Source organism: Echeneis naucrates, chromosome 15 (assembly GCF_900963305.1).
Source record: "Echeneis naucrates chromosome 15, fEcheNa1.1, whole genome shotgun sequence".
In the NCBI taxonomy this organism is placed as follows: Eukaryota; Metazoa; Chordata; class Actinopteri; order Carangiformes; family Echeneidae; genus Echeneis; species Echeneis naucrates.
Window position 1 is genome coordinate 16402812 of NC_042525.1, and position 22088 is coordinate 16424899.

The window sequence follows — 22088 nt, forward strand, 5'->3', positions numbered from 1 at the left end:
AGAAACATTTTCTTTAAGACAATCACTCATTTACATAAATAAATAAAATGCTTTAAAATGCTTTATGCTCTCTATCTGTGGGAAAATGTGCTTATGTTGAAGAACACGTAAGTCAGCATCTTGATGAAGAGACTGTTGTTTTTTTGTTTTTTTTTATTTTGTTGTTTTTTTTTTTTTTTTTCATTATCACATGTACAAAATGCATTTACATGTTTGTGCAATAAAATTTGGAAACAATTTGATACAAAAACTGTCAGTGTATAAGACTGGATTTTAGTTTGATTAAAAAGCCCCGCCTACTTGTAAACAATATCTAATTTTATCTAACAAATAATCTGCATCAAGGTAAGAAAAGTTTGATTTCATTCCTGTCATTGTGTACAACATGACCGTGACCAATATGCATATCAGTTGTGTATGCTTAAAAGGAAAAACAAAAGCGTATGCCAATGGTCAAATTGAAGTAGATCCTCTGTAGCTTTAAGTGTTGCTATTAAGAAGTTGTTGGGTAGTTTTTGCTTTTTCTAATGGAGTTTAAGAACTACTTTGATCAGTGCGGGTGGCCAAGACTTTGGACTCAGATCTAATGCGGAGTCCAGCAGGCCCAAATCCTGCTCACAGTCTACCTGAACCGTTCAGGGTTGCATTAAGTATTAGACATTTTTCCCAGGCATGGGAAATTACCAAAACTGTGATTAAAAAACTGTTCATCCCGGTCTATGGTTCATTATAGACGTATTTAACAAACGAGAAAAACGCCTGACGTTTCTTTTTATTAGGAACACTCTGTTTGATATGTGGCTGTAAAAGAAATACAACCCAGAGGTCCAAAGATTTATTCATCTCATTGTCACGTGAAAGCAGCGCCACACGGCCCTAACAGCCATCCAATCCCAGTTGGCGTTCGAAGCGCATCTTCACAACGATTGGCTGAACCGGCTGTCAGTCACTTATCAGGGCGTCGCTGTCAGAGCAGCTGTCAGAGTCAGCAGCCTCTTATCCCGAGGAGGGCTGCTTCACCTAGGCAGGCGGTTTAATTCCGTATTTTTTGCGAGCAGACATGATCTTCTAAGAAACCAAGGTGAGCTTTGTGCGGCAAGTGCGTTTGTTGGCGGCAGTTGTGGCAGATTTAAACCATGGCGCCCTGCGGTTGAACTGACGCTGCGTAGCCCCCCCCCCGTGTTTTTAGCATGTACCTGGCTAACGCTAACGGGCAGCTGACGGTGACCACAGCGCCTCCGCAGAGGGAGAGGGGGGCATGGAGTTTCTGAGGCTCTGTGACGTGACATACATCAGTGCCACTTAGCTACGATGTCGGTACACTGTAGAAATCTCACGTCATTGAAGGAAGACAAAGCTAACGGTGTGTAAACGTCCAGGAGCGTAGCTACAGAGGCTGGGCACCCTGACTAAAGTCCCTCCTTCTGGATTAAAAATTCATCTGGGCTGCTTTGAGCTGAAACTCAGTTTCTCACTCTGCCTCTGCCACTGTGTGTTGTCGGCTTGGCTATTTCCACCCACTCCTGCCTGTCATTGATAGTGTGTGTGTCTGTGTTTTTCCCATGTTGTCTTCTTCCAGTTTGGATATTCTCCAGCCCATCACCACTATGGAGACTGCAAACAACTATGTGCTGATCCATGGGAAGAACATCTCCCACAACACTATTGCAGGCTCAGCTGCTGGGCCCCACATGTCCATTGACAAATTATTCCCAGCTCTCCTAGAGTGCTTTGGCATCATATTATGTGGCTACATAGCTGGAAGGTAGGTTTGCATAAATAAGATGCATAAAATCTTTGGTCAAAGTGTAATATCCCATTGAAAGTGGAATTTCTTACAAGTGGGAAATAATGTGCAGCCCCCAACCAATTGTTTTGTCTCCTTCATTTTAAGACTATACTATTAGACTGTGTGGGGGAGAAATTAAAAAAAGATATCCAATCTGTGTTCATGGCTGTTTCTTCCACTTCTGTGTACAGGGCTGATATCATCACAGAGAGTCAGGCCAAGGGTTTGGGGAACTTTGTGTCTAAGTTTGCTCTTCCAGCTCTGCTCTTTAAGAACATGGTGCTGTTGGACTTTGGAGATGTCATTTGGGCATTTCTCTGGAGTGTCCTGGTGGCTAAGGTCGGTGTCTTTTCATTTGCCCCAGTTTGTGTTCACATTTTGATAATATTTATGTACATGTTGGTTTGAGATAAATCCAGACAAACAGTGCGTGATTTAGGGTTATTCTTTGTGGAAGCCCTTTTGAAAGGATGAGATGGCACTGTGATATAGAGCCTAATAACCAAGCAAAGCCTAACTTTTTGCTTCTGTCCCATATTTAGGTGACAGTGTTTGTGCTAGTATGTGTGTTGACACTGATGGTGGCCAGTCCAGACACCAGGTACAGCAAGGCTGGTCTGTATGCAATATTTGCTACACAAAGCAATGACTTTGCCTTGGGATACCCTATAGGTGAGACTGACATTAAAACTGACTCAAACTATTTGTACAAAGTGTCAATTAAAAAAAAACAAACTTTCAACCACAAGGTGTATGCAACTTTCTCTATCTCACCCTCTTTTTCTAACTTTCCAGTTGACGCTTTGTATCGGAGTACATATCCAGAATACCTCCAATACATCTATCTAGTTGCCCCGGTCTCCCTCATGCTCCTCAATCCTATTGGCTTTGCCTTTTGTGAGGTGCAGAGGTGGAGGCAGGCCAGCCATGTACAGCACAGCACTCTTGGCATCCTTGGAGTTGTAGTCTTACAGGTATTGTGTGCATAAGGTGATACAAAGAGATTAATAATTATATACATGTTCAGAGAGGGGCAGCACAGCGGTATAGTGGTTAGCGCTGTTGCCCCACAATAAGAAGGTCGATGGTTCAATTCCCAGGCCTGGGGCCTTTCTGTGCAGAGTTTGCATGTTCTCCCCGTGTCTGCGTGGGTTTCCTCCAGGTACTCCAGTTGTCCAAAGACATGCATGTCTAGGTTAACTAGTGACTCTAAATTGTCTGTAGGTCTGAGTGTGAGTGGTTGCTGGTCTCTGTCTGTCTCTGTGTGTTGGCCCTGTGATGGCCTGGCCCCTTGCCCAATGTGAGCTGGGCTCCAGCACCTGGAAACAGAAAAGTGGTAGAAGATGGATGGATATTCAGAGTGGATGTTAACAATAATTTAGCACTCAAATCACTTTTAAATTGACATGCAAATTGGTACCTTGCAAGTCCAATCTGTGCGGTTTTTATTGTCTGAAGTTAGCTTTCTGTTGAGGTTTTAACACTTTTTTTGTCTCTCCAGGTTTTGAAGAACCCAATAGTGTTTATGGTGATAGTGGGAATTGTCTCTCATTTTGCCTTGGGCCAACAAATTCCCGCTGTGTTGTCAGAGTTCATAGATGGCCTGGCCAACTCTTTTGGAGGTGCAGCCTTGTTTTACCTCGGCCTCACAATGGTAAGCTTAATTTAGCTCAGGATTTTGTTAGTTTGAATTTAGCTTTCGTATAACTAAGACTTACTGCAGCTGAATGAAAGATGTAATGATTTTTAGTTAGGTTGAATTTAGTCCACATAAGTTTATTTCAACACATGAAACCAGTGATAACATTATGGTCATTATCAGAGTGAAATAACCTATTAATGTGTTTCTCCTGCAGGTCGGCCAGCTTAGAAAACTAACCAGAGACACTGGAGTTGCCTTGATACTCCTTATCACAGCCAAGCTGTAAGTAGGACTGTGGTGGTGTGTGGATGTAATATTCTACAGGATGGCCTTACTAATATTTGATTGCTTGAATATCTTTCCTCTACTATTGAAGGTTGTTCAAAACCACGTTAGAGTGTAATTATAGTAGTAAAAGCTGGATGCATTTGGATGGCCTTCCACAGTCTGATCTTCATTATGTAGAACTGCTGAAAAATGCCTTCTTTTTTTTTTTTTTTTTTTTTTTCTTTTTCCTCTCTTCAGCCTGGTGATGCCACTGGTCTGTAAGGACATGGTTGATATTCTGGATGCAGGTGTAAACAGCACAAGTGCCAACCACACAAGTTTGTCAAACTTTGCTTTCCTATATGGAGTCTTCCCCACCGCACCTAGCGTGGCCATCTATGCTGCACACTACAACATGGAGTTAGAGGTGGTAAGTACAGATGATGTCCCTAATTCATGTCGTATGCTGAGATCTCCTTCCAACAAAACCCATAAACTGTAAATCTCTCTCCATCCTTTTCTGAAGGTGACATCAGGGATGGTAATCAGTACATTTCTATCTGCACCGATCATGTATGTGTCGGCCTGGTTATTAACAATCCCTCTAATGGATCCGACGCCCCTGGTGACAGAGCTTGAAAATGTTAGCTTCAATATCAGCATTGTCAGCCTTGTAGCACTGGTAAGTGTGATTTTTGCCAAACTGTGTATTAAGACTAGTGTTTTAATATCCACCCGAGGTTCAGACAAGCTGCTTTTTACACAAAGTAAAAGGGAAAAAACATGAAAAACTGATTTCTAGACTTCATTAGGGAAAGAATAAGGCTAGGCAGAGATAACATAGTTCTGGAGTGATTTGCCAAATAGTTATAAAAATGTGTAATCATTTAATCATATGGCTGTTTCTTCTCTCAGGTATGGACCATAGTGGTGATGTTACTCAGCAGGAAATTTAACAGACTTCCTCACCTCTTTGCCTTAAACCTTTTCCTTGCTCAGGTCAGTCTACTGTTACAGCTCATTTTATTTTGAAGCCTAAGCGATTAAATTTATTTGTGTTAAGTGCTGAGCTTCAGCAGTCACGCATCCATCCATTAGCTCTACCCACCTATCTTTGAGGGTGGGTAGAGCCAATGCAAGCTGACAGAGGGTTGATGCATAGAGACCATATTAACCATTCACATTCACATTCAGGCCTATGTGCAGGCCTAACCCTAACCCTCTGTTTTTGTTATAATGATGGGGTTAATTTATCTCTATGTGATTCAAGTATATTGCCTACCCACATTCATTTTCCTATTCAACCTCCTGCACTGTCTTCTGCTCTAGTTCTTGGTGTGTGTCAGTATGATCCTGTGGAACTTCTTGGTGAAACAAGAGGATAATCTACTTGGTAAAATACTCACCTTCACTCTGCTTTATGGGTCTCTGTACAGCACTTACATTTGGACAGGTAAATTTGCATGTTCAAGTGTAATTAAGGGTACATCCATTTCCATTAATTGTTTGACTCAAAGCAGAAATGAACTGATTCCACCGGTGCTTGTTTGTATGTGTTTCTTTTTGGTTTTTAGGCTTAATCCCCCTGTGTCTGGCTTTAACAAACCGAGATGATCTCCTGAGACTACGACCAGGAGTCTTCATGATTTTGGGTTGGGGGTAAGTTGGCAGAGCTTAATGACAGAGTATTCTCGAGCAAAAATATTTTTTCTTTGAAAGAAATTAATATGGGCAGCATGACAGTATAGTGGTTAGCACTGTTTCCTCACAACAAGAAGGCAGTGGGTGTGGTTCCTGGCCTGGGGCCTTTCTGTGTGGAGTTTGCATGTTCTCCCCATGCTTGTGTGGGTTTCCTCCCACCATGCAAAGATGATGACTTGGTGACTCTAAATTGCCCGTAGGTCTGAGTCTGACTGTGAGTGTGAATGATGTTTTGTCTCTGTCTGTCTCTGTGTGTTGCCCCTGTGATGGACTGGTGTCTAAAAAATATCTGGAATTCACTTGGTTTGATTAGAGTGTGTGTGTTTAGGGTCCCCTTCCTTATGGTTGGAGCTCTTCTCATATTAGGAGAGAGGACAGACACAATGGACTCGGCCTTCTTCTATGGCAGAGCTCAGGTTAGAAATGCACCTGCTCCAACGCCACATGTAATTTTTCACATCGTCTTCACTCTCCTGTTTTACTTTCAACGAAGAATTTCACTCTTGCACTCTTCCTGTCCAGATAATCAGTACAGCGGTGGTGCTTGCGGTCAGCCTAGTGCTCGGTGCAATATCTCTTATGGGTCTCAGCCAGGGAGACAGGGAGCAGCAAGGCTACCAGGCCCTGAGCAGAGCTGCAGTAACAGTTATCAACGAGGAACTGCGGACCCCTGGGGGCTCAGAGGATCCACAACAACAGACACCATTGGCTAATTCACCTGATTGCAGCATAAACTCAGGTAGCTTGGTTCTGGAAAGATACTTGTAGTTTGTTATATGGAAATTAGCCCTCTGCTTGTTGTTTAAACATCAGACCATGCTAATGATCCAGATGATCCATAGTGATTTTTCTTTTTTTCTTTTTTTTTTAATAATCCTTTCAGACCTCCACAGCTTCTCACCTGTCCAGACCATACCTGACATGATAGCCAGTACACAAAGGGAGCACACAAACAACACAGGTAACATTAAACAAACTGTCATTTTATTTCCCGTCCACTGAATATTCCTTGTGCATTTGTAACAGAAATAAGAAATGTTTTTAAATTAGCTTGGTCTTACAGGAGGACTGTATCTTTTCTTCTTCAGGCTGCAGCGGGGCGTTGTGTGATGGCCAGCAGCAGAATTCTTCATCCTCAGAGCAGCCACTAAACCTGCCGCCACCCGGGCTTCAACCCGTTGATGAGAAACAGACCGTCCGACATGTTCTACTCTGTCTGCTACTCATTGTTAGCCTGCTTGCGGTGAGGATGAAATATTCAGTAGGTGTTGCTGCACAGATGAATGTTACTTTTTCTCATCAGCGAATGTCTCTCTCTGTCTCTGTGTAGAATCTCTCCAGCTGTCTGTGGTGGCTGTTTAACAAAGATCCAGGAAGACTCTACCTTGAACTACAGTTCTTCTGCGCTGTGGCAAACTATGGACAGGTACCAAGGAGTATAGTGGGGACATGTGTGTGTGTGTGTGTCTGTGAGAGTGTGCGTCACATGGGTTTAAAACATTCCTTTTTTTCGCCCAGGGTTTCCTTTCCTTTGGAGTCTTTGGTCTGGATAGACACCTCATCATTTTACCATTCAAGAAAAGGTGAGTCGCATCTTCAGCAACTCATTCCTCATGGTTTCTAGATTTATGTGATCCATAATCAAATCCAAGACGCAACTTTAGAACAATGTCTGTGTTTGTATTAGGTTGCTCAGCCTGTGGCAGGGTAGGGACATTGAAGATCTGAGCCCTTCAGGTGTACCAGAGGAGGTCAGACTCACCTGTACCCAGTTTGTCCGCTACCACAAAGACCAGTGTGTACAAGACATAGTACACACACGCAGGTATCATTGTTGTTTGTTTTTGTGCCTGTTCTACAGTTACTTTCTTTTGGGGAGGGCGGGGCAACCTCTTTGCATGTTGTTTTTGCAACTTGCAGTTCTTTTTCTTAAAACAGTTTTGTACTTTTAAATTTTGCAGTAAATGCTTAATTCTGCCGGCATGAGCAATTATTAACAAGAAGCAGCATCTGTGAATGCTACTATTGCTGCTATGCAGCTATACCTTTTTCTTGTTTCGTTTAGAAATATTTTAGATGTTGACTATGAGATTCAGCAACTTACAACTAACTAAACACTAAAACATTTAGTTTTATCATCCTTGGGTGCTTTTCTTTGTTTTTCTTCTAACACATAAAATTCTTTGCACTATTTTTGTTTCTCCTATTTCTCCTACTTATGCTTTCCTTTGTTTCCTTCATATTTCCTTTATTACCTCCTTTCTTCCTTTGCCTGCCTCTTTACCCTTTCACCTCCATTGCGTCCTAGTGGCTCAGGGGAGAGCATGAGTGCTTCCACAGGTGAATCCTTCCTCTGATAATGGCAGGTTTGGTGGACAAGGAGGAAGATGTAGGCTGGAGGAGGAGAGTGGGGTTTTGAGACATTCCTCCTCCCAACAGCTCCAGTATCTACACATACATCAGGACCTTCAGGAGCAACTAAACCAGGAGCCACAGAATCTCCATCAAATTCATCAAACCCCTGATCCATCTGAATCCTGTAGCCAGGGTTCATTTCCATCCAAACCCAGACCAGACCCTGAGACTGAACACCAATCTCATATTTCCAACTCAGATACCCAAGAGGAGCAGATTTCCCAGCTCCAGTCTAACCTTGCCCAGGACCCAGCAAATGCTCTGCACCAACAAGGTCCCCATGTCCACCAACATTCCCAGTCCCATCTTGAAAATGCGTTTCGAGGCAGTGAGTTGGTGGACTGGCTGCTTGAGCGGGGCTTGTGTTCTGTGCGAGCTGAGGCAGAGCTCTATGGCGTTAGACTCCAGCAGGGAGGAGTGTTAGATCATCTGACAGGTCAGCACAGCTTCAGGGACGAAGTTATGCTGCTGTACCACTTCCTGCAAGGGACAGGAGAAGGATGGCGCCAGAACACATGAAAGGAAGTGAGCGGATTGGAGGTGAAGAGAGTAAGCTAGGCAGAAGGAGATGATAAAAATGAGACCAAAAAAAGGTGAAGGAGAAAACAGGCTTTGTGGGGGGTACACATAAATTCTGGCTCTCTCCTTTACAACAATCAAGCTAGCAAACAGTGTATTATTGTGACAATTCAGATACATTTGCTCCATAAAATTCATATCAGCTGGCCCATTTCAATTCATTGCATATTTGATTTGTTTGACAAATCTTGTTCGACAAATCTCAAAATCTCAAGTTATTCATGTTGTCTGCTGCTTTTTCATCCATTTAGGCCTCACCCTGTGGTCCCAATGGGAACAACTTTTGTTCTGACTACTTAAAATACTTTGAAGTCTCTTTGTGTAGCTCATGTAAGTCATGGCGCACACACAACATGAGGGTTGGGGTTGCTGATTGCTTAATTACCCATCCTCCTGGTTCTTGAAAAAAATAATTCCTATCACTTTTTTTGGAGACTTCTTTTATTTCAGCCTATTTTGTTGTTCGAAATGAGCTGGTTTTGCTCCTAGTTTTATTTTTTTATTATTATTTTTTTTTTATTTTAGTTGCCCTAAGATCTGAACAGGATATAACCCCCAATAAGTAATGGAAAGGTGGTTTTTCAATTTTTTTTTCTCTAGATTTCCATGAATATTGAATATTGTGAGGGTCAAATTTGCCTTCCTTTTTATTTAATTCTATGTTCCCATTCATCAACCTGATGTCTTTAACACCCTCATGTTATTTATGTTCATCTGTGTGCCAGTGGTGAGAAGACAAGTTAAGAGAGGATGAGTTAACTGATTTGCTCTTTCTCACTGATAGCCGGCATTGTTCTTGCCTGCTTTTTGAGTTGTGTGTTGCCATGTTTTGATGAAATCACCCTGTAGCTGCCTGTTTTTCCAGTATTTGATATTTTGCACGCTGTGTCATTTAACCACTCTGGTCTATGATGACTTCTTGCATGACTGAGAGTAGCACACATTTCTGCTCAGCACTGAAACTCTTGCACTAACATAACATTTATCATGTTTTTAAATTATACAACTCATTGGATATTCGTCTCGTGATCATGCTGCGGAAAATGAGTTATCTTTTGCATTATGTTATTGTGTTTATGGCTGTCAATGTGAAGCAGTTGTTTGGGATAGATGGTGTCCTGTTAGTAAATGAATTAATTCAGGCAGGATGGAGATTTAGCACAGATGCCTTTCAGCCAATCCAGCTCAAGCTTGATTTGAGAATTCCGCTGAAGCCAAACAGTGAAGTCAGTAATGTTGTTTTGCTGCAACTTAGCTGAGCCAACAAGGTATGAGATTAAGTTTCTAAAACCTCAAGAGAATGAGCCCTTTGTCTGTGATGTCGCGATTAATCTAAGTTTCATGCATATTGTACCTGAACTGTTTCTAGGTTCTATAGCTCCAACTATGACTGACTACAGCCAATTCTTGTCTGTGAAGTTGCTGTCCACAGTGTGAAGGGAGGGTTTGTAGAAGATGGATGGTGATATATGTGCACAAAATTGTACTAAGGTCAATGATACATTATTTCTTTTTGTCACATTGGTAGTAGTGCAATAATGGGCAAAATTTCAACGCAACTTAAATTGTTCTTCGGCCTAAATGCTCTACGTGTGCATATATTTCCATCTTTATGTCTTCTGACAACTAACCAAACACACTTAAGCTAATGCAATTCGCATCAAGTCCTTGTGTTTACCAAGTTCATTTTGTGATGGGGTGCCAGTCTCAGCCAATATTAAGGTGTGTATGTGAGTGTGCGTGTTTGTGTGCATGAACAAAAATGTCTTGAGTTTCGGTGACATATTTGCTGGAAATTTCTGAGAGAAAACAACGAAAGAGATTTTAAAATGAGAGGTGACAGTGTGTTGTAACTGTGATGTTTGTTTCCAAGTGTGTTGCTCTCAATCAGGGTCAATGACTGCGTGACCTTAAAGTCACAAATAAACTGTCTGCATCCAAAATCCAATGTTTCATGTCTCAGTCAATTTTTATGTAAAGTCAAAACTGAATGAATTGATTGTATTTTATGGTATCACAGAAATTAATCAACATTACCTATGCACAATGTGTTGGTCATAAAAACAGGTTTTTATTTGTGTTCCTTATTTTTACAGACTCTGTCTCCCCTGAGCAGATTGCAGTAATTTTCCCTAACAGCTTTTGGTCAAAGAGGAGAACAAAAATCTTTCACCTTAAGTTCCACACAAAGCCCTTAAAATTAAAAGCACCGTTGTTAACACACACAGACAAACTCGCCCATGTATACACAGGCCTCCCACTGCACCACACTCACACAAAACTTCCTGAATATAATCTACCTAGCTGTCAGTGTAAACAACACAAAACTGGATAGTTGGCACTTTGCATCTTTATAAAATGTTTGAACCAACAACAGAACGACGTGACTGACCTCCAGGCCTTGAAAGATCCTGACTTTTAACTACAAAGGTCTGGATACAATGCAAGCGCTGATATCCAAAGATCACCTTGAAATTGGTTTGTTAAGGATATCTAAAGACACAACAGATGATCCAGACCATTTTGTTGTCAGTGATCACTACACTGTGTGTCCTCACTGAAGTTTCACCAAACTCATAAGGTTCCCCTTTTTGCTTGCGTTCCCATGAGAAGCTACAGTTTAAGACTATTTCCTAGACTTAATAAATCAAATTAAAAATAAATAGTACAATTCCAGTTTATCAAACTGTAAAATATAATGTAAATGTAAATTACAGCAACAGACAAAGTGCATCACCAATATGAACGCCTCATATTCATGAGAGCAAAAGATGTGACCCTCCCTTGACAACAAATTCACTACTTTTTAACAAACAACTAAACAACACATACATTCGTATAGCATCTTCTGGACAGAGTATAGTGAAGGAGTTTGTCGGTTAACTTCTCCCTGTTCTGGTGATAGATGTCCATTGTGCTTGGCAGCAACAAGGTGATAATGTGTGTAATCACAGATGGGATGCAGCGCAGGCTCAGAAAAATCTGCACTTGAACTGTTGGCACCTTCATCAGGAAAATGTGATGATGATAGTTCAGTGTAAAAACTGATTAGAAGATAAAAAAAGCTTTGCTGAACATCTATGTTTGAACAGTTAAATGAACTCAAACTGTCTTCAGCCAGTGATACTGAGACGAAACACCCGCTCACTGAGGAAGGCTGAGAAATCAGGCCTCCACACACACAAGCAGCACCTTCGATGTCTGTGCGTCTTTGCTTTCAACAGTGTGAAAAGACTGCTGTCATAATCTCCAGCAGAGTGTACTGTAATACCAACAAAGACAGAAATGAGAGCATAAAGGCATATGTGTAGAAGCCAGAACAGATGTCTCCATAAATGCGGGACATCCTCTATTGCTCTGCAGTGCAAATTCATTACAAAGAGCATTTAACATTTCATAACCTGACACACAGCAGGTCAGACTTCTGTGAGTTATCCTAACAACACGGGCAAACATGAAAAGGTACAATGAAAGGCATCACACAGCGCTTTAAGGCACTACGTCCAATCTGACATCATTAAAGCATTACAGGCAGCCTTTGGTCGGCCATGGACTTCCAGTATGACCGCAGTCAACAACTGTTTCACCAAGATCACACTGAAGGTGTCATTGAGAGACAAAACAGCAGTTAAATAATGAAAATCAGCATTGGCTACATTCAAACACAATTCTCTCCCCAGGATATGAATGAATGAATGAGCCCTCTCATGAGCAACATTCGATCAGTAACTTTTAAGACTTGTTTTTTATATTTGGGAGTGACTCCCCGACAAAGACCGCTGTGCGTGTCAGCAGTGAGATATTTGGGAAACTGTAACCTTGAGGTCTGGTGTAACCTGACCTGAAGACATTTCTACACTTTGGGAACAGATCATACTATTACCATTATACATATGATGAGCATCTGGTGTTACCTTACAAAAATCCAGAGGCGGGAACAGACAAAAGGTCACATGCCGACCAGTGGAGAGTTTTGGGGTTTTTTTTTCCCCCCTATTTAGTTCCTCCAAAAAAGCCTTCACTAGCCCGCAATCACCGTCTCTTCCGGTCGTGCTGAATGTCAACCTGACTGGTGCCGTTGCTGTCCATGCCGTCCACTTTGAGGCGATCTTTGCCGTAGCGTTTGATTAGTGCACCGGGGACCAGAGCCCACAGGGCGATGACCAGGAGCTGGGCCAGCGTGCCCCAGGAGAAGATGTCATCCAGAGAGGAGATCTCTGAGAGGATGGAGCCCGTGCGCACACAGATAAAGTTGTAGGGGATCAAACCTGAAGACAAGAGCGACAATGATTATGTTTGTATCCCTGTGTTGCATGATTGTGTTTCTTTTTTTGGGGTGGGTGGGGGGTTAGACTGCAAGTGCCCTGACTGACTGTCAGCCAAAGGCCTCGTCACTGACTTGGAATTTCTTATTCAAACTGATTCCATTACAGTCTGCAGCGTTTCTAAGTGACTAGATTTTGAGTTGGTTTTTTTTGTAAACAAACCAGAATTAAACCTGGTACATGACTGGAATGTGCATGGATGCAGACCAGGAGCAGTGCGACACCTTCTGTTTGAAGCAGTCACTATTTGAGTCACTCTGGAGCTGCAGGGAGGTGAAGGATCCAGCCAGCATGACGGCAAACAACCTACTTTCATTTAATGTGTCGTTATTACTGAGGAAGGCAGGCGGATTAACTAACGTCAGACACACTGAGCAAAGAGATAAGGAGAGACTGCTTCAGAAATGATCCGGATAGATCCGATTTTGTCAGATCGGATCAATCAGGATTTGACATTGAAGTTCCAGCTATATACTCGTTTTGACTTTGTCTCATGTTTTTTAAAGGTGCGTGCTGTCTCACCTATGAGCACAGAGAAGAAGAAAATAGGCAAAGGGATGTTGAGGACGGGACAGGTGATATTAAGGAACCAGTTGGGAGTCATGGGGAAGAAACGAAGGAAGAGTAGGAAGAAGAATAAACTGCTATGATTTTCCTCAACCTGACAGAAAAGGGAAAAGCACAAAGAGATGGTGAGAGAAAATGGGAAAAGAAAAAGCAGGGACATGAGGGGAAAAGCGGGTAAGTGTAATGGACAGACAGACTTACCTTCCTCTGCAGCAGGGCCACCTTATCAGGGAAGAGCTGGACCACATGGTGCTTTCCGAACACGGAGGAGAGCAGGAAGCAGAATGTGGAGCCGGTAGTTGTGAGCAGACAGGCCAAAACCAGACCCTCCCAGGGCCCAAAGATGGCACCAGCCAACATGTTCTGAAGAAGGAGGGATAAAGAGTCAAAGTCACAGCGCATCATTCCTCAGCACTCCTGAGGTGACTTTCCTGAAACCATACGATTAAAACTCTTATGACATTCTACATTACAGCGGGCAAAATGATGAGATGATGTGAAGAGATGTTGTCCCTCTCACCAGGAAGGAGGAGCCAGGTATAGCGAAAGACTGTTTGTAGAGGTAGGCACTACAGAACAGCAGCAGAACGTAGCTGTGATGTTCTCTCTTATAGAACTTGAACATCTCAGCTAGCTCCCGCAGCTCGTCCAGGTCTGACGGGAACTTCAGCCTGGATGGAAACACAAAACACACCACACCTGTGTTCTGAATGAATTTCAATTCAACCTGAAATCAAAAATAAATCCTTTTCAAACCCTGATGCCTCCTGGTCCTTTTTTGGTCTGTCCTGTTTTCCACAATCTGTTCCAACTACTTCTCGCGCATATTCTGATTTCATACGTTTCCCAGAGAAAGTGTTACGTGTCCCAGATGTCAGAGGATCGTTTTCATAGAGACTATTTCACTGGCTGAAAGAAAAGTAAAAAAATGAGAGTGAGGTCTACATGGAGATTTTTGGAGGGATTGTTGAAGTGATTCACTTCACTGTTCTGATTCAGATCCTCAAAGGGTCAGAGGTCAATGTTGCAAAACCACAGCACTTAAAACCAAAACCAGCTCACAGCTACTGTGTGTGTGTGTGTGTGTGTGTGTGTGTGTGTGCGTGTGTGTGTGTTTGTCTGTGAGAGAGTAACAGGATACATTTGATTGAGGGACAGAAATAGCCCCGCTGCCTGTAGACTCAAACAGCGGGGAGGAGAACGGACACCCTCCTCCCTTGAAACTCAAGACACCGGTCCCCTCTACCACCTGCTCCGACACTCAACATGCCCTGTTCTTACTGGCTGATGGAGATATATCCTGTTCCCTCACTGGTCAGCAGGTTGATGATGCGCAAGTGCTCAGAAATGTGAACCTGCATGAATGTATGTACAGTATTTAAGGAGGAAAATATGTCATCGTAAGCTTTTTCAATCTCACTTCTACTAAAGCCAAGGAGGAGCATTCTGTTACTGCTTGGATATGTACAAAGTCATACGTACATCTGAATTAAAAAAAAAAAAGTCTTGGCATGATGTCCACAAATCTCCACCCACCAGTCTGAACCCCCCCCACTCAAAAAAAGAGAGAACAGAATCAGAAAACGCTCCCTCAATTGTGTTAAATATTAATCATTTAATTTAATGGCAAATATTTTAAACTAACTAAAAGCCATATGAAGGAACTACTGTTTCATGTTTGATATAATAACATAGAGATGATTCCATTCCCTCACTATAACCAATGAATGGCAAGAATGAAAGACTATTATCATCACAGAGGAGGACAGCATATCAGTTTGATAATCCCCTTACTGGTTTTACAGTGATTGGCAATTATAATGCGAGGGCACCACACCAAGCAACTACTGAGCTAATATGATAATTACGTATCATCAGGCCGCTGATGCAATCTAACCACATGTAACTATATCTCTGGCCTCAGTGTGATCTCCAGGGTTTTTTTTTGTAACCCAGCCATAACTATTTACATTTATACGCCACTGGATGTCTGGACATGTCTGCCGATGCTCGGCCACAGGTGCATCCGGCTGCACAGAGATTCTGTCCCTGTGTGTTGAAAGGAGGCCTCCTGTTTTTCTATGCACGCAAATACTCTGCTATACATTCACGTGTAGTGAGTGCTTCAGTTTAATTTTGTGCTCTTGTAATTTACTCTAAGCAAAAAATTGTGACATATAAATATCCTGTCGATGCCTCCATTATTATTATTATTTTTTTTTTTGTAAATGTAAGACAACATTTTAGCTGTCTTTAGCTGTCAATAGAGACACAACGGCCAAGTGAGAAAGAGCAAACTGGACATCAACAAATGTCTTTGATTGGGTGTGTCCACACGCTCTGCTTAAATGACTGGATAAGTATCAGTATGAATAGGACATAAAAACGTGCACAAACATACAAACACGCACGCACAGATGGGTCTTGCTCTTGGCCTTAAAGTGTCTTGGTCAGTGTTATTCTATCATCCCTAGACAATCTCACACTTGACTCACTTGACTGTTTGGCTGGTATATTTTAAAATGTCAGTTGCAAGACCGTCTCTCTCTCTCTCTCTCTCTCTCTCTCTCTCTCTCACAGACACACAAACACACACTCTGAGCAGTGATTTGATCAGCCCAAAGTGTACTGAGTTGACAGGAGAGAGAAATAAGAGACGTGAATTTCAAACACATTAAATATTTTACAGCTATAATGACATTATTAATTGTTAGTTTTTATTATTTGTGACTATGACTCCATAAGACTCCATAAATAAAATAACTTAATTCAAATTTATGATCTTAATGGAAAACCTACAGACAAGCAGTCTTTAAACACTTTTGTTTTTATATATATATCCTTACTCAGATAAAACAGGAGAACAGACTGACTTTGGAAGACGTCACAAAATGAGTCACTAACTCAGATTACAAATACGTCTTAAGATTGAACTGGAATGCTTTAACTTCTAGTCAGCCTCTTTGGGAGTTGTTCCCAGAAGGCACTGGGAAGGAGGAAGTTAGTCAACACTGGTCTAGGCTCATTAGTCTGCTATTTTCTAACTTTGTAAAATGGGCTCTCCAAAATAGACATGAGGGATTCACAGAATGACTAAAGAGATAAACTGCACAGCATATTGACTATTTTGTTTAGTTTGTTTTGGTTTTTTTTGTTATTTTGTTAGTTTTTTTTGGTTTGTTTTTTAATGTATAGTTTCTTTCCCATCCTCTGGGGCGTAAAATGCTTCAGCTGAGACAATCGAATGGTAAAATGAGTGAGTGTTGACACTGAGGTTGTCTTTGATGACACTGATTGATTTTAGGAGATCAGGAGGAGATTTTCAAACCTGCAAACCTGATTAATCCACCGAACCCACAATTTTACCCGGTTACATGTTTTCAGTCATACCCAGGTGAAAACACCTTTTGCCTCCGCCTCTAAAACAAGCAAACTCATTGTTTCAGTTATTTCTCATAAAACGTGTGAGAGAGAATTTATTTCATTCATGAAATAACTTTAAAAGCACAAAGAAAAACATATTATAGTTTTATATGACAGACAGTCCAAAACCAGTTAAATTGTCTGTCCTTTAACTCAATTATGATCCACTGATCACTGTGGCCGCACTATTTGAAGAGGAAAAATGTAAATACAGTGACGGATACAGGTGAAAGTGTGGGTCAGCGGATCTGTGTCCACGCTCTGTTGTTTGCCACTTAGTTCGTTTCTTTGTGTGTTTGTTTCATGCAGAATGAGACGGTCTGAAGTTCACACTCGGAGTCCTTACCTGTACTCGTGGACTCCTCCGTCCTCCTGGAGCGGCGGCCCCGGGGGGAGGTGGGTCGACAGCAGGTAGAGGTAAACACTGGCGCCCGCCACCACGGCGACTAGTCCCGCTAAAGAGCGCATGGTGCTCCCCGCCGTCAGCACCGGATCAGCGGCTGTCTGAGCTCGGGGAGAGGGGGAGATCACCGGGGGGAGGCGACGTGTTGTGGTGCAGTTGGGCGGACCGAGGGGGAGGAATTATGGGGAGGGGGGCCGACGGATCAGATGGCAGCCGGAGAGCAGCAGCTCCCCGCGGCGTCTGTTTCAGGTGTTCGGGTCCAACTCGTCCGACAGAGGGACACTGTCGGTGGACGCTGTCTCACACAGTCGTGCACTAACACACAAGAACCACTGGAGGGCGCTGCTGTAAAGTCTATGTGGAGTTCACGTTGAGGTCGGTGGGCCAAAGGCCAACAGAAAGGAGTCCAGTTCAGTTCTGTTTAGTTTTATTTTTTATTTACTTAATATTCATTTCATAAGAAAAAAAAAAAAGAAAGGTAAAACAACAGGTACAAACAACCTCCCTGTTGAAGGCAACACATTTTCAATAAAATGATGTGATTTCTCGTTCTTCGGTCAAATCGCCTCCAAGGCGTTGATGTTCCTGCACTTTCAGTGGATGTATGAAGAGTGGGAAATGTTGTTCACCTTTTAACGGAGTCTTTTTTGGCGTCCTGTTGTCTCATATTGCAAATTTTAAATATTTGGCTTCCATCACACATATTTTTTTTTCCACACAGCTTGAAAGGTAAAAAACAAACAAACAAACAAAACAAAACAAGCAAACAAAAAAAAAAAACAACTATTGTACAACCAATTCATTGATGCATGTCTAGCTTCAATACATTCCAACACTGGAAATAAGTGCTTAGTTTTTTAGGGTTGTCGAGAAAAATATTGAAGTTGTTTTTAGGAGCACCATGGATTAATGATGGGCTAGAAAACTTGATGGCTTCACATAATGCCTAAAGAAAAAAGCTAAGAACAGGTGCTGGATCTGGCAAGGTTATTGTAAACTAAGTCGAGGAAATGGGTTTGGGGAACTGCGTGAGAGACTTCTCTGTTGTCATAAATGCTGTATTGACCACACACTCTGACCTTAACCTACAGGATGATGAGCCATCTATACTCATCTACGACTGCAGCGCTTAATAAGATCAGTAATTTGTTGTTCAATGTCACGGCTGCATTTACAGCATTCTCACATAACTGTCGGCTGGACAGAACAGTCAAAAGACTACGGGTTTATAATGTAAACGTGTGGTGACAGCTGACAATTAGGGGCTGAGACTAGAGCTGCCGAGGGAAAAGAAGTCTCATTCAGTCAGTTATTGTCTCTTGCACCTTTGGGACCTGAGTGTGAGAATGAAAGAAAAAATGCATTTCAGCCCAGAATGGGCTTCGAAGTAAAAGTGAATGTATGTGTACAGTGTGTTCAATATCAGCCACTCACTGATGGAGATCAGAGCTCAGATTTATTCACTCTTCTCTACAGAAGAAAATATTTACCAAAGTCTCTAATACAGAACATAAAGAAACATCATCAACCACTATTCCTAATATATACACAGAGTTTGTTGTCTGGAGAGACAAAAGAGGAGGAGGAAAGATGGGGGTGATGTACATGTCAGACAACTACATAGCATTTTCTTACAGAGAATGCACCAACAGATAGTGCTATACTAGCTGGAAAAAGTAACAATATGTGAGCGATCTGGAGAACACAGGAAAGGGAGACACACTCATGTTTTTAAGTCTGACTGATGATCTTTACATTTTACTTTTCCTCTAAACAAATAAAGCCTTAAAACACCCCATCACCTGAAACAAGCACAGAAAAATAAACCCTTACTGTTACTGCTCACTGTTTCATACGGCACCCAGCTTCTGGTGTGTGTGGGTGCTGTGAAATAGATTGAGAAAAGATAGATGTTATATTGCAGCTCTCCAGCACCCTCTGGTGGATGATGAAGAAGCATGTTTGCTGTATTAATTCAACATTCATGGCTGATGTTTCTTCTGATGTAGATTTTCATCCATACATTAGAATTGGTGTAGATATATATATAACACATATAACACAGAGAGCAGTGTGGAATGCTGTGGAAGTTGGATATTGAAATTTTTTGCAGTTTCTGTTTATTTTCTCTCATTTGGACATGTGTAAGTCAAACCTCAGGCCCTCAAGCTCTTCAGTCTTTTTTTTAAATCTCTCATTGACATATTTATGTATGTCAGTTTATATATGATCATATTTATTTGTATAGGTCTGTATCCCATGAAGTCATTCACCTGTTTATTGGAATGATTAATTTAACCATTTCAGTCTTCTGTCTCACTTTCACAGGACTTCTCTTCCTCCCAATGTTTTTTTTTTTAATCACCTCAATAGTATTTTGTCTTGTAAAGCACAATAACTATAAAGTGCAGTCATCAATGCTATATACATAAATCTCAGCAGAATTATCATTAATTCTAATATTTTTGGGGGATCTTCTCTAAAACTGAACCTTTTATATATGGTTTTACGCAGACAGCTCTATATATATATATATATATATATATAAAACTGTATTGTTTGAAAAAAACTAAGCCACTTAATAGGAAAAGTCTATCAGGTCATGTCTAAGTATATATTTTAGTATTTATTTAAAAAAAAATGACCAGAACATATCATGAACTTGCCTTTAAAATTACTTAATAACTGACACAATACAGGGACATTGTTGCAGTCTAAGGTTTGGTTGTACCTGAAACCAGGAGCAGGTGTTTAAGTACAATGACAAAATCAATACTGTAAGAGGTGCTTTTAGAGACCAGTTTTCTCTCTTCTAATGTCGAAAAGCTAATTCAGGTGCTCAGGGTCAGTTTTCTCAGAAGGAGACATTCATTTTGCAACTTTTGCCAAGTCCACAACACTTGTATGTACAACATAAATTGACTTTCGATATATTAAGTCATGCAGCTGTGTGCACTACATGTACGTTCTTCTCATGTTCTTTGTATTTAGTTTGATTTGAACAGACTGATTTCCTGATCATCACTTAAATCCTACTTAGTTGATAAAATACTATTCTATGACAGGGAAATATTTAATTTGACAGTTCACCAACACTGACTGAATTATCACCAAATAACTAATTAGCTTAGAGCTCACCTTAATTTAGTGACTGAGGGAGTAACTGACGTGGTGATGCTTTAGGAGCTGGTGAAATGGAGTTTGTCTTTGTTTTTTAACCGACTGAGTTTAAAGCAACTGGCAGTGGACATTACAACAGAACTTTTTAAATCTTCCCTGAATCCCACAGGGAGAAAGACAGAGAGGGAGAGAAGGGAAAAGGACAAACAGACAGAGACACATAGAGCATGGCGGGCAAAAAAACAAAAACATAAATAAATAAATAAATTGCATACAGAGAGTAAGATGGTTTAAGAGTTGATGGTTGATCCATGCAATGAAAACAGCTGTTAACATTTACACTGAACCTCACTACATCATGTAACAATGACAACATTTATGGCTTATGGAGTTAACTTGACATTAGTTGCGACACTGAACCACATGACAAAATGAAGCTGATCGCTGTAAGGACAATTTGAAACATTTGAGACATTTCTCCTCAGCAAAATCTGCCATCGTAACTTATGTGACAGGGGTTCATTTAATGAGACGATCTTCCAAACTGTGTCAGGAAAGAAAAACAGAACCAAACACTGAACTGGATTAATTGCATCAAGATTATTATATTATGGCTACAGAGTTCAAGCTAACAGTCTCAGGGCTATTGAATAGGCACATCTTGTAACACAAAGACAAAGAGACATTAAATCAGGGAACAAAAGTCACAAAACAAACCAACCAGGACAGATCATTCTAAAATTATGAACATTTGCAATGTTATTAAAGCTTCACCTAAAATGACCTCCTGTTTCAATAAGTGGGGATGAATGGTGACGTGTAGTCTACAGGTCTTAGTGTCTCCAGGTTAACCTGGGTTTTCCTTTCACACATCTTGTTCGCTCTCCTGCTTCTCAGAAAAAAACACAGCTGGGTCATGTCTTTCTCCACCGTGAGAGCAATTTACCATGTTGCTGTTATGTTCAGGCAGCTGTGAAATCCTGATAATCCTGAAATTTCAATCAGTCAATTAAGTAGATTTGACTGAACAAAACATTCAACAGCTATTTTTAGCACTGATGTAGTTTTCAGGTTCAGGACCAAATTTCTGATCCTTGATTGTGAGGATTTGATGACTTTTCTGACTTATTTGAAAGAAAAATTTAATCTTTAGATTTTGAGGTGCAATGGGTATTTTTCACTATTCTATAGTCCAGTTAATTATACAATGAACTTAATAATCAAGAATATTTATGAGATTATTCAATAGTGAAAATATCAGTCAGATCGTGTCTTTGAATTTGCAATGCAAAAAATTTGGTTTGGACAGCCGCAATTTTGTTTACTGTAACAAAGAAAACGTCCGCAATAACTAACATTATTGTTTAACACAAGTGAAGCCAAAAGAAAAAGACACTTCTTCAGTGAATCATCAGTGTGTTGACAGTTTCTACAGTTTCATGTGTAACTTCTCTGTTGCATCAACCCTAACCCTTGATAGGAGAAGAGCTCCAAGCTACATTTTGCTGCTGGGGTACAGCACTGATGTTAAAACCAGAGCCCTTGGCAGAAATAGTTACGACACTTTATGGAACAGTTGAAATCCCCTCTCTGTGATGACAGATGTATGTTCCAAACATTTAACAGTGAGTGTTTTTATCATAGTGCATTACCGTAGGGGAAAACATGCAAAAGGAAAGACGGGACTGTGGGTGATTCAGCTGTTCCCGAGGATTTCATCACAAAGACTTTCTGTTTTCTTCCCAGACACCACCAGGTCTAAATGTTGTCACACTGCAGACTGTTCTCAATACAATACCCGAACAACATTTTCAATATAACACGTAAACATACTGATAGCTGAGGATCAAACCAATG

General features: G+C 41.1%; 2 protein-coding genes across 4 annotated transcripts; one reads left to right on the plus strand and one right to left on the minus strand.

Moving 5' to 3' along the window:
• The first annotated feature begins 972 nt into the window (after positions 1 to 972).
• gpr155b (G protein-coupled receptor 155b) lies at positions 973 to 10347 on the plus strand. 3 transcript variants are annotated; one of them, XM_029521683.1, is made up of 20 exons: positions 973 to 1081; positions 1580 to 1765; positions 1981 to 2128; positions 2332 to 2461; positions 2585 to 2763; positions 3291 to 3443; positions 3646 to 3713; positions 3957 to 4128; positions 4225 to 4380; positions 4614 to 4697; positions 5028 to 5151; positions 5273 to 5357; positions 5728 to 5815; positions 5922 to 6138; positions 6283 to 6360; positions 6488 to 6642; positions 6730 to 6825; positions 6918 to 6982; positions 7087 to 7224; positions 7766 to 10347. In XM_029521683.1, exons 2-20 carry the CDS (start codon positions 1608 to 1610, stop codon positions 8331 to 8333), a joined length of 2862 nt encoding a protein of 953 aa, XP_029377543.1. In that variant the 5' UTR covers positions 973 to 1081; positions 1580 to 1607; the 3' UTR covers positions 8334 to 10347. The 3 variants fall into 3 exon arrangements, with proteins under 3 accessions (XP_029377543.1, XP_029377544.1, XP_029377545.1); XM_029521684.1 differs by having other exon boundaries at positions 5028 to 5091; XM_029521685.1 differs by having other exon boundaries at positions 7708 to 7903.
• A 181-nt stretch (positions 10348 to 10528) lies between these two features.
• LOC115055562 (transmembrane protein 41A-B-like) lies at positions 10529 to 17215 on the minus strand. Its single transcript, XM_029521468.1, has 5 exons — positions 17055 to 17215; positions 13806 to 13956; positions 13487 to 13648; positions 13241 to 13379; positions 10529 to 12661 (listed from the first exon to the last, which is right to left on the minus strand). The coding sequence occupies exons 1-5, from the start codon at positions 17174 to 17176 to the stop codon at positions 12426 to 12428; spliced, it is 810 nt and encodes a 269-aa protein (XP_029377328.1). The 5' UTR covers positions 17177 to 17215; the 3' UTR covers positions 10529 to 12425.
• Between the last annotated feature and the right edge of the window lie 4873 nt (positions 17216 to 22088).

Bases quoted from the DNA above. Each gene is read 5' to 3' on its own strand.
- gpr155b (XM_029521683.1), top strand. From the start codon at position 1,608: ATGGAGACTGCAAACAACTATGTGCTGATCCATGGGAAGAACATCTCC. The intron at 2,129-2,331 runs GTCGGTGTCTTT...TCCCATATTTAG, and splicing joins GGAGTGTCCTGGTGGCTAAG to GTGACAGTGTTTGTGCTAGT. The intron at 6,139-6,282 runs GTAGCTTGGTTC...TAATCCTTTCAG, and splicing joins TGATTGCAGCATAAACTCAG to ACCTCCACAGCTTCTCACCT.
- LOC115055562 (XM_029521468.1), bottom strand. From the start codon at position 17,176: ATGCGCTCTTTAGCGGGACTAGTCGCCGTGGTGGCGGGCGCCAGTGTT. The intron at 13,649-13,805 runs GTGAGAGGGACA...CTCCTTCTTCAG, and splicing joins TACCTGGCTCCTCCTTCCTG to AACATGTTGGCTGGTGCCAT. The intron at 13,380-13,486 runs GTAAGTCTGTCT...CTTTTCTGTCAG, and splicing joins TGGCCCTGCTGCAGAGGAAG to GTTGAGGAAAATCATAGCAG.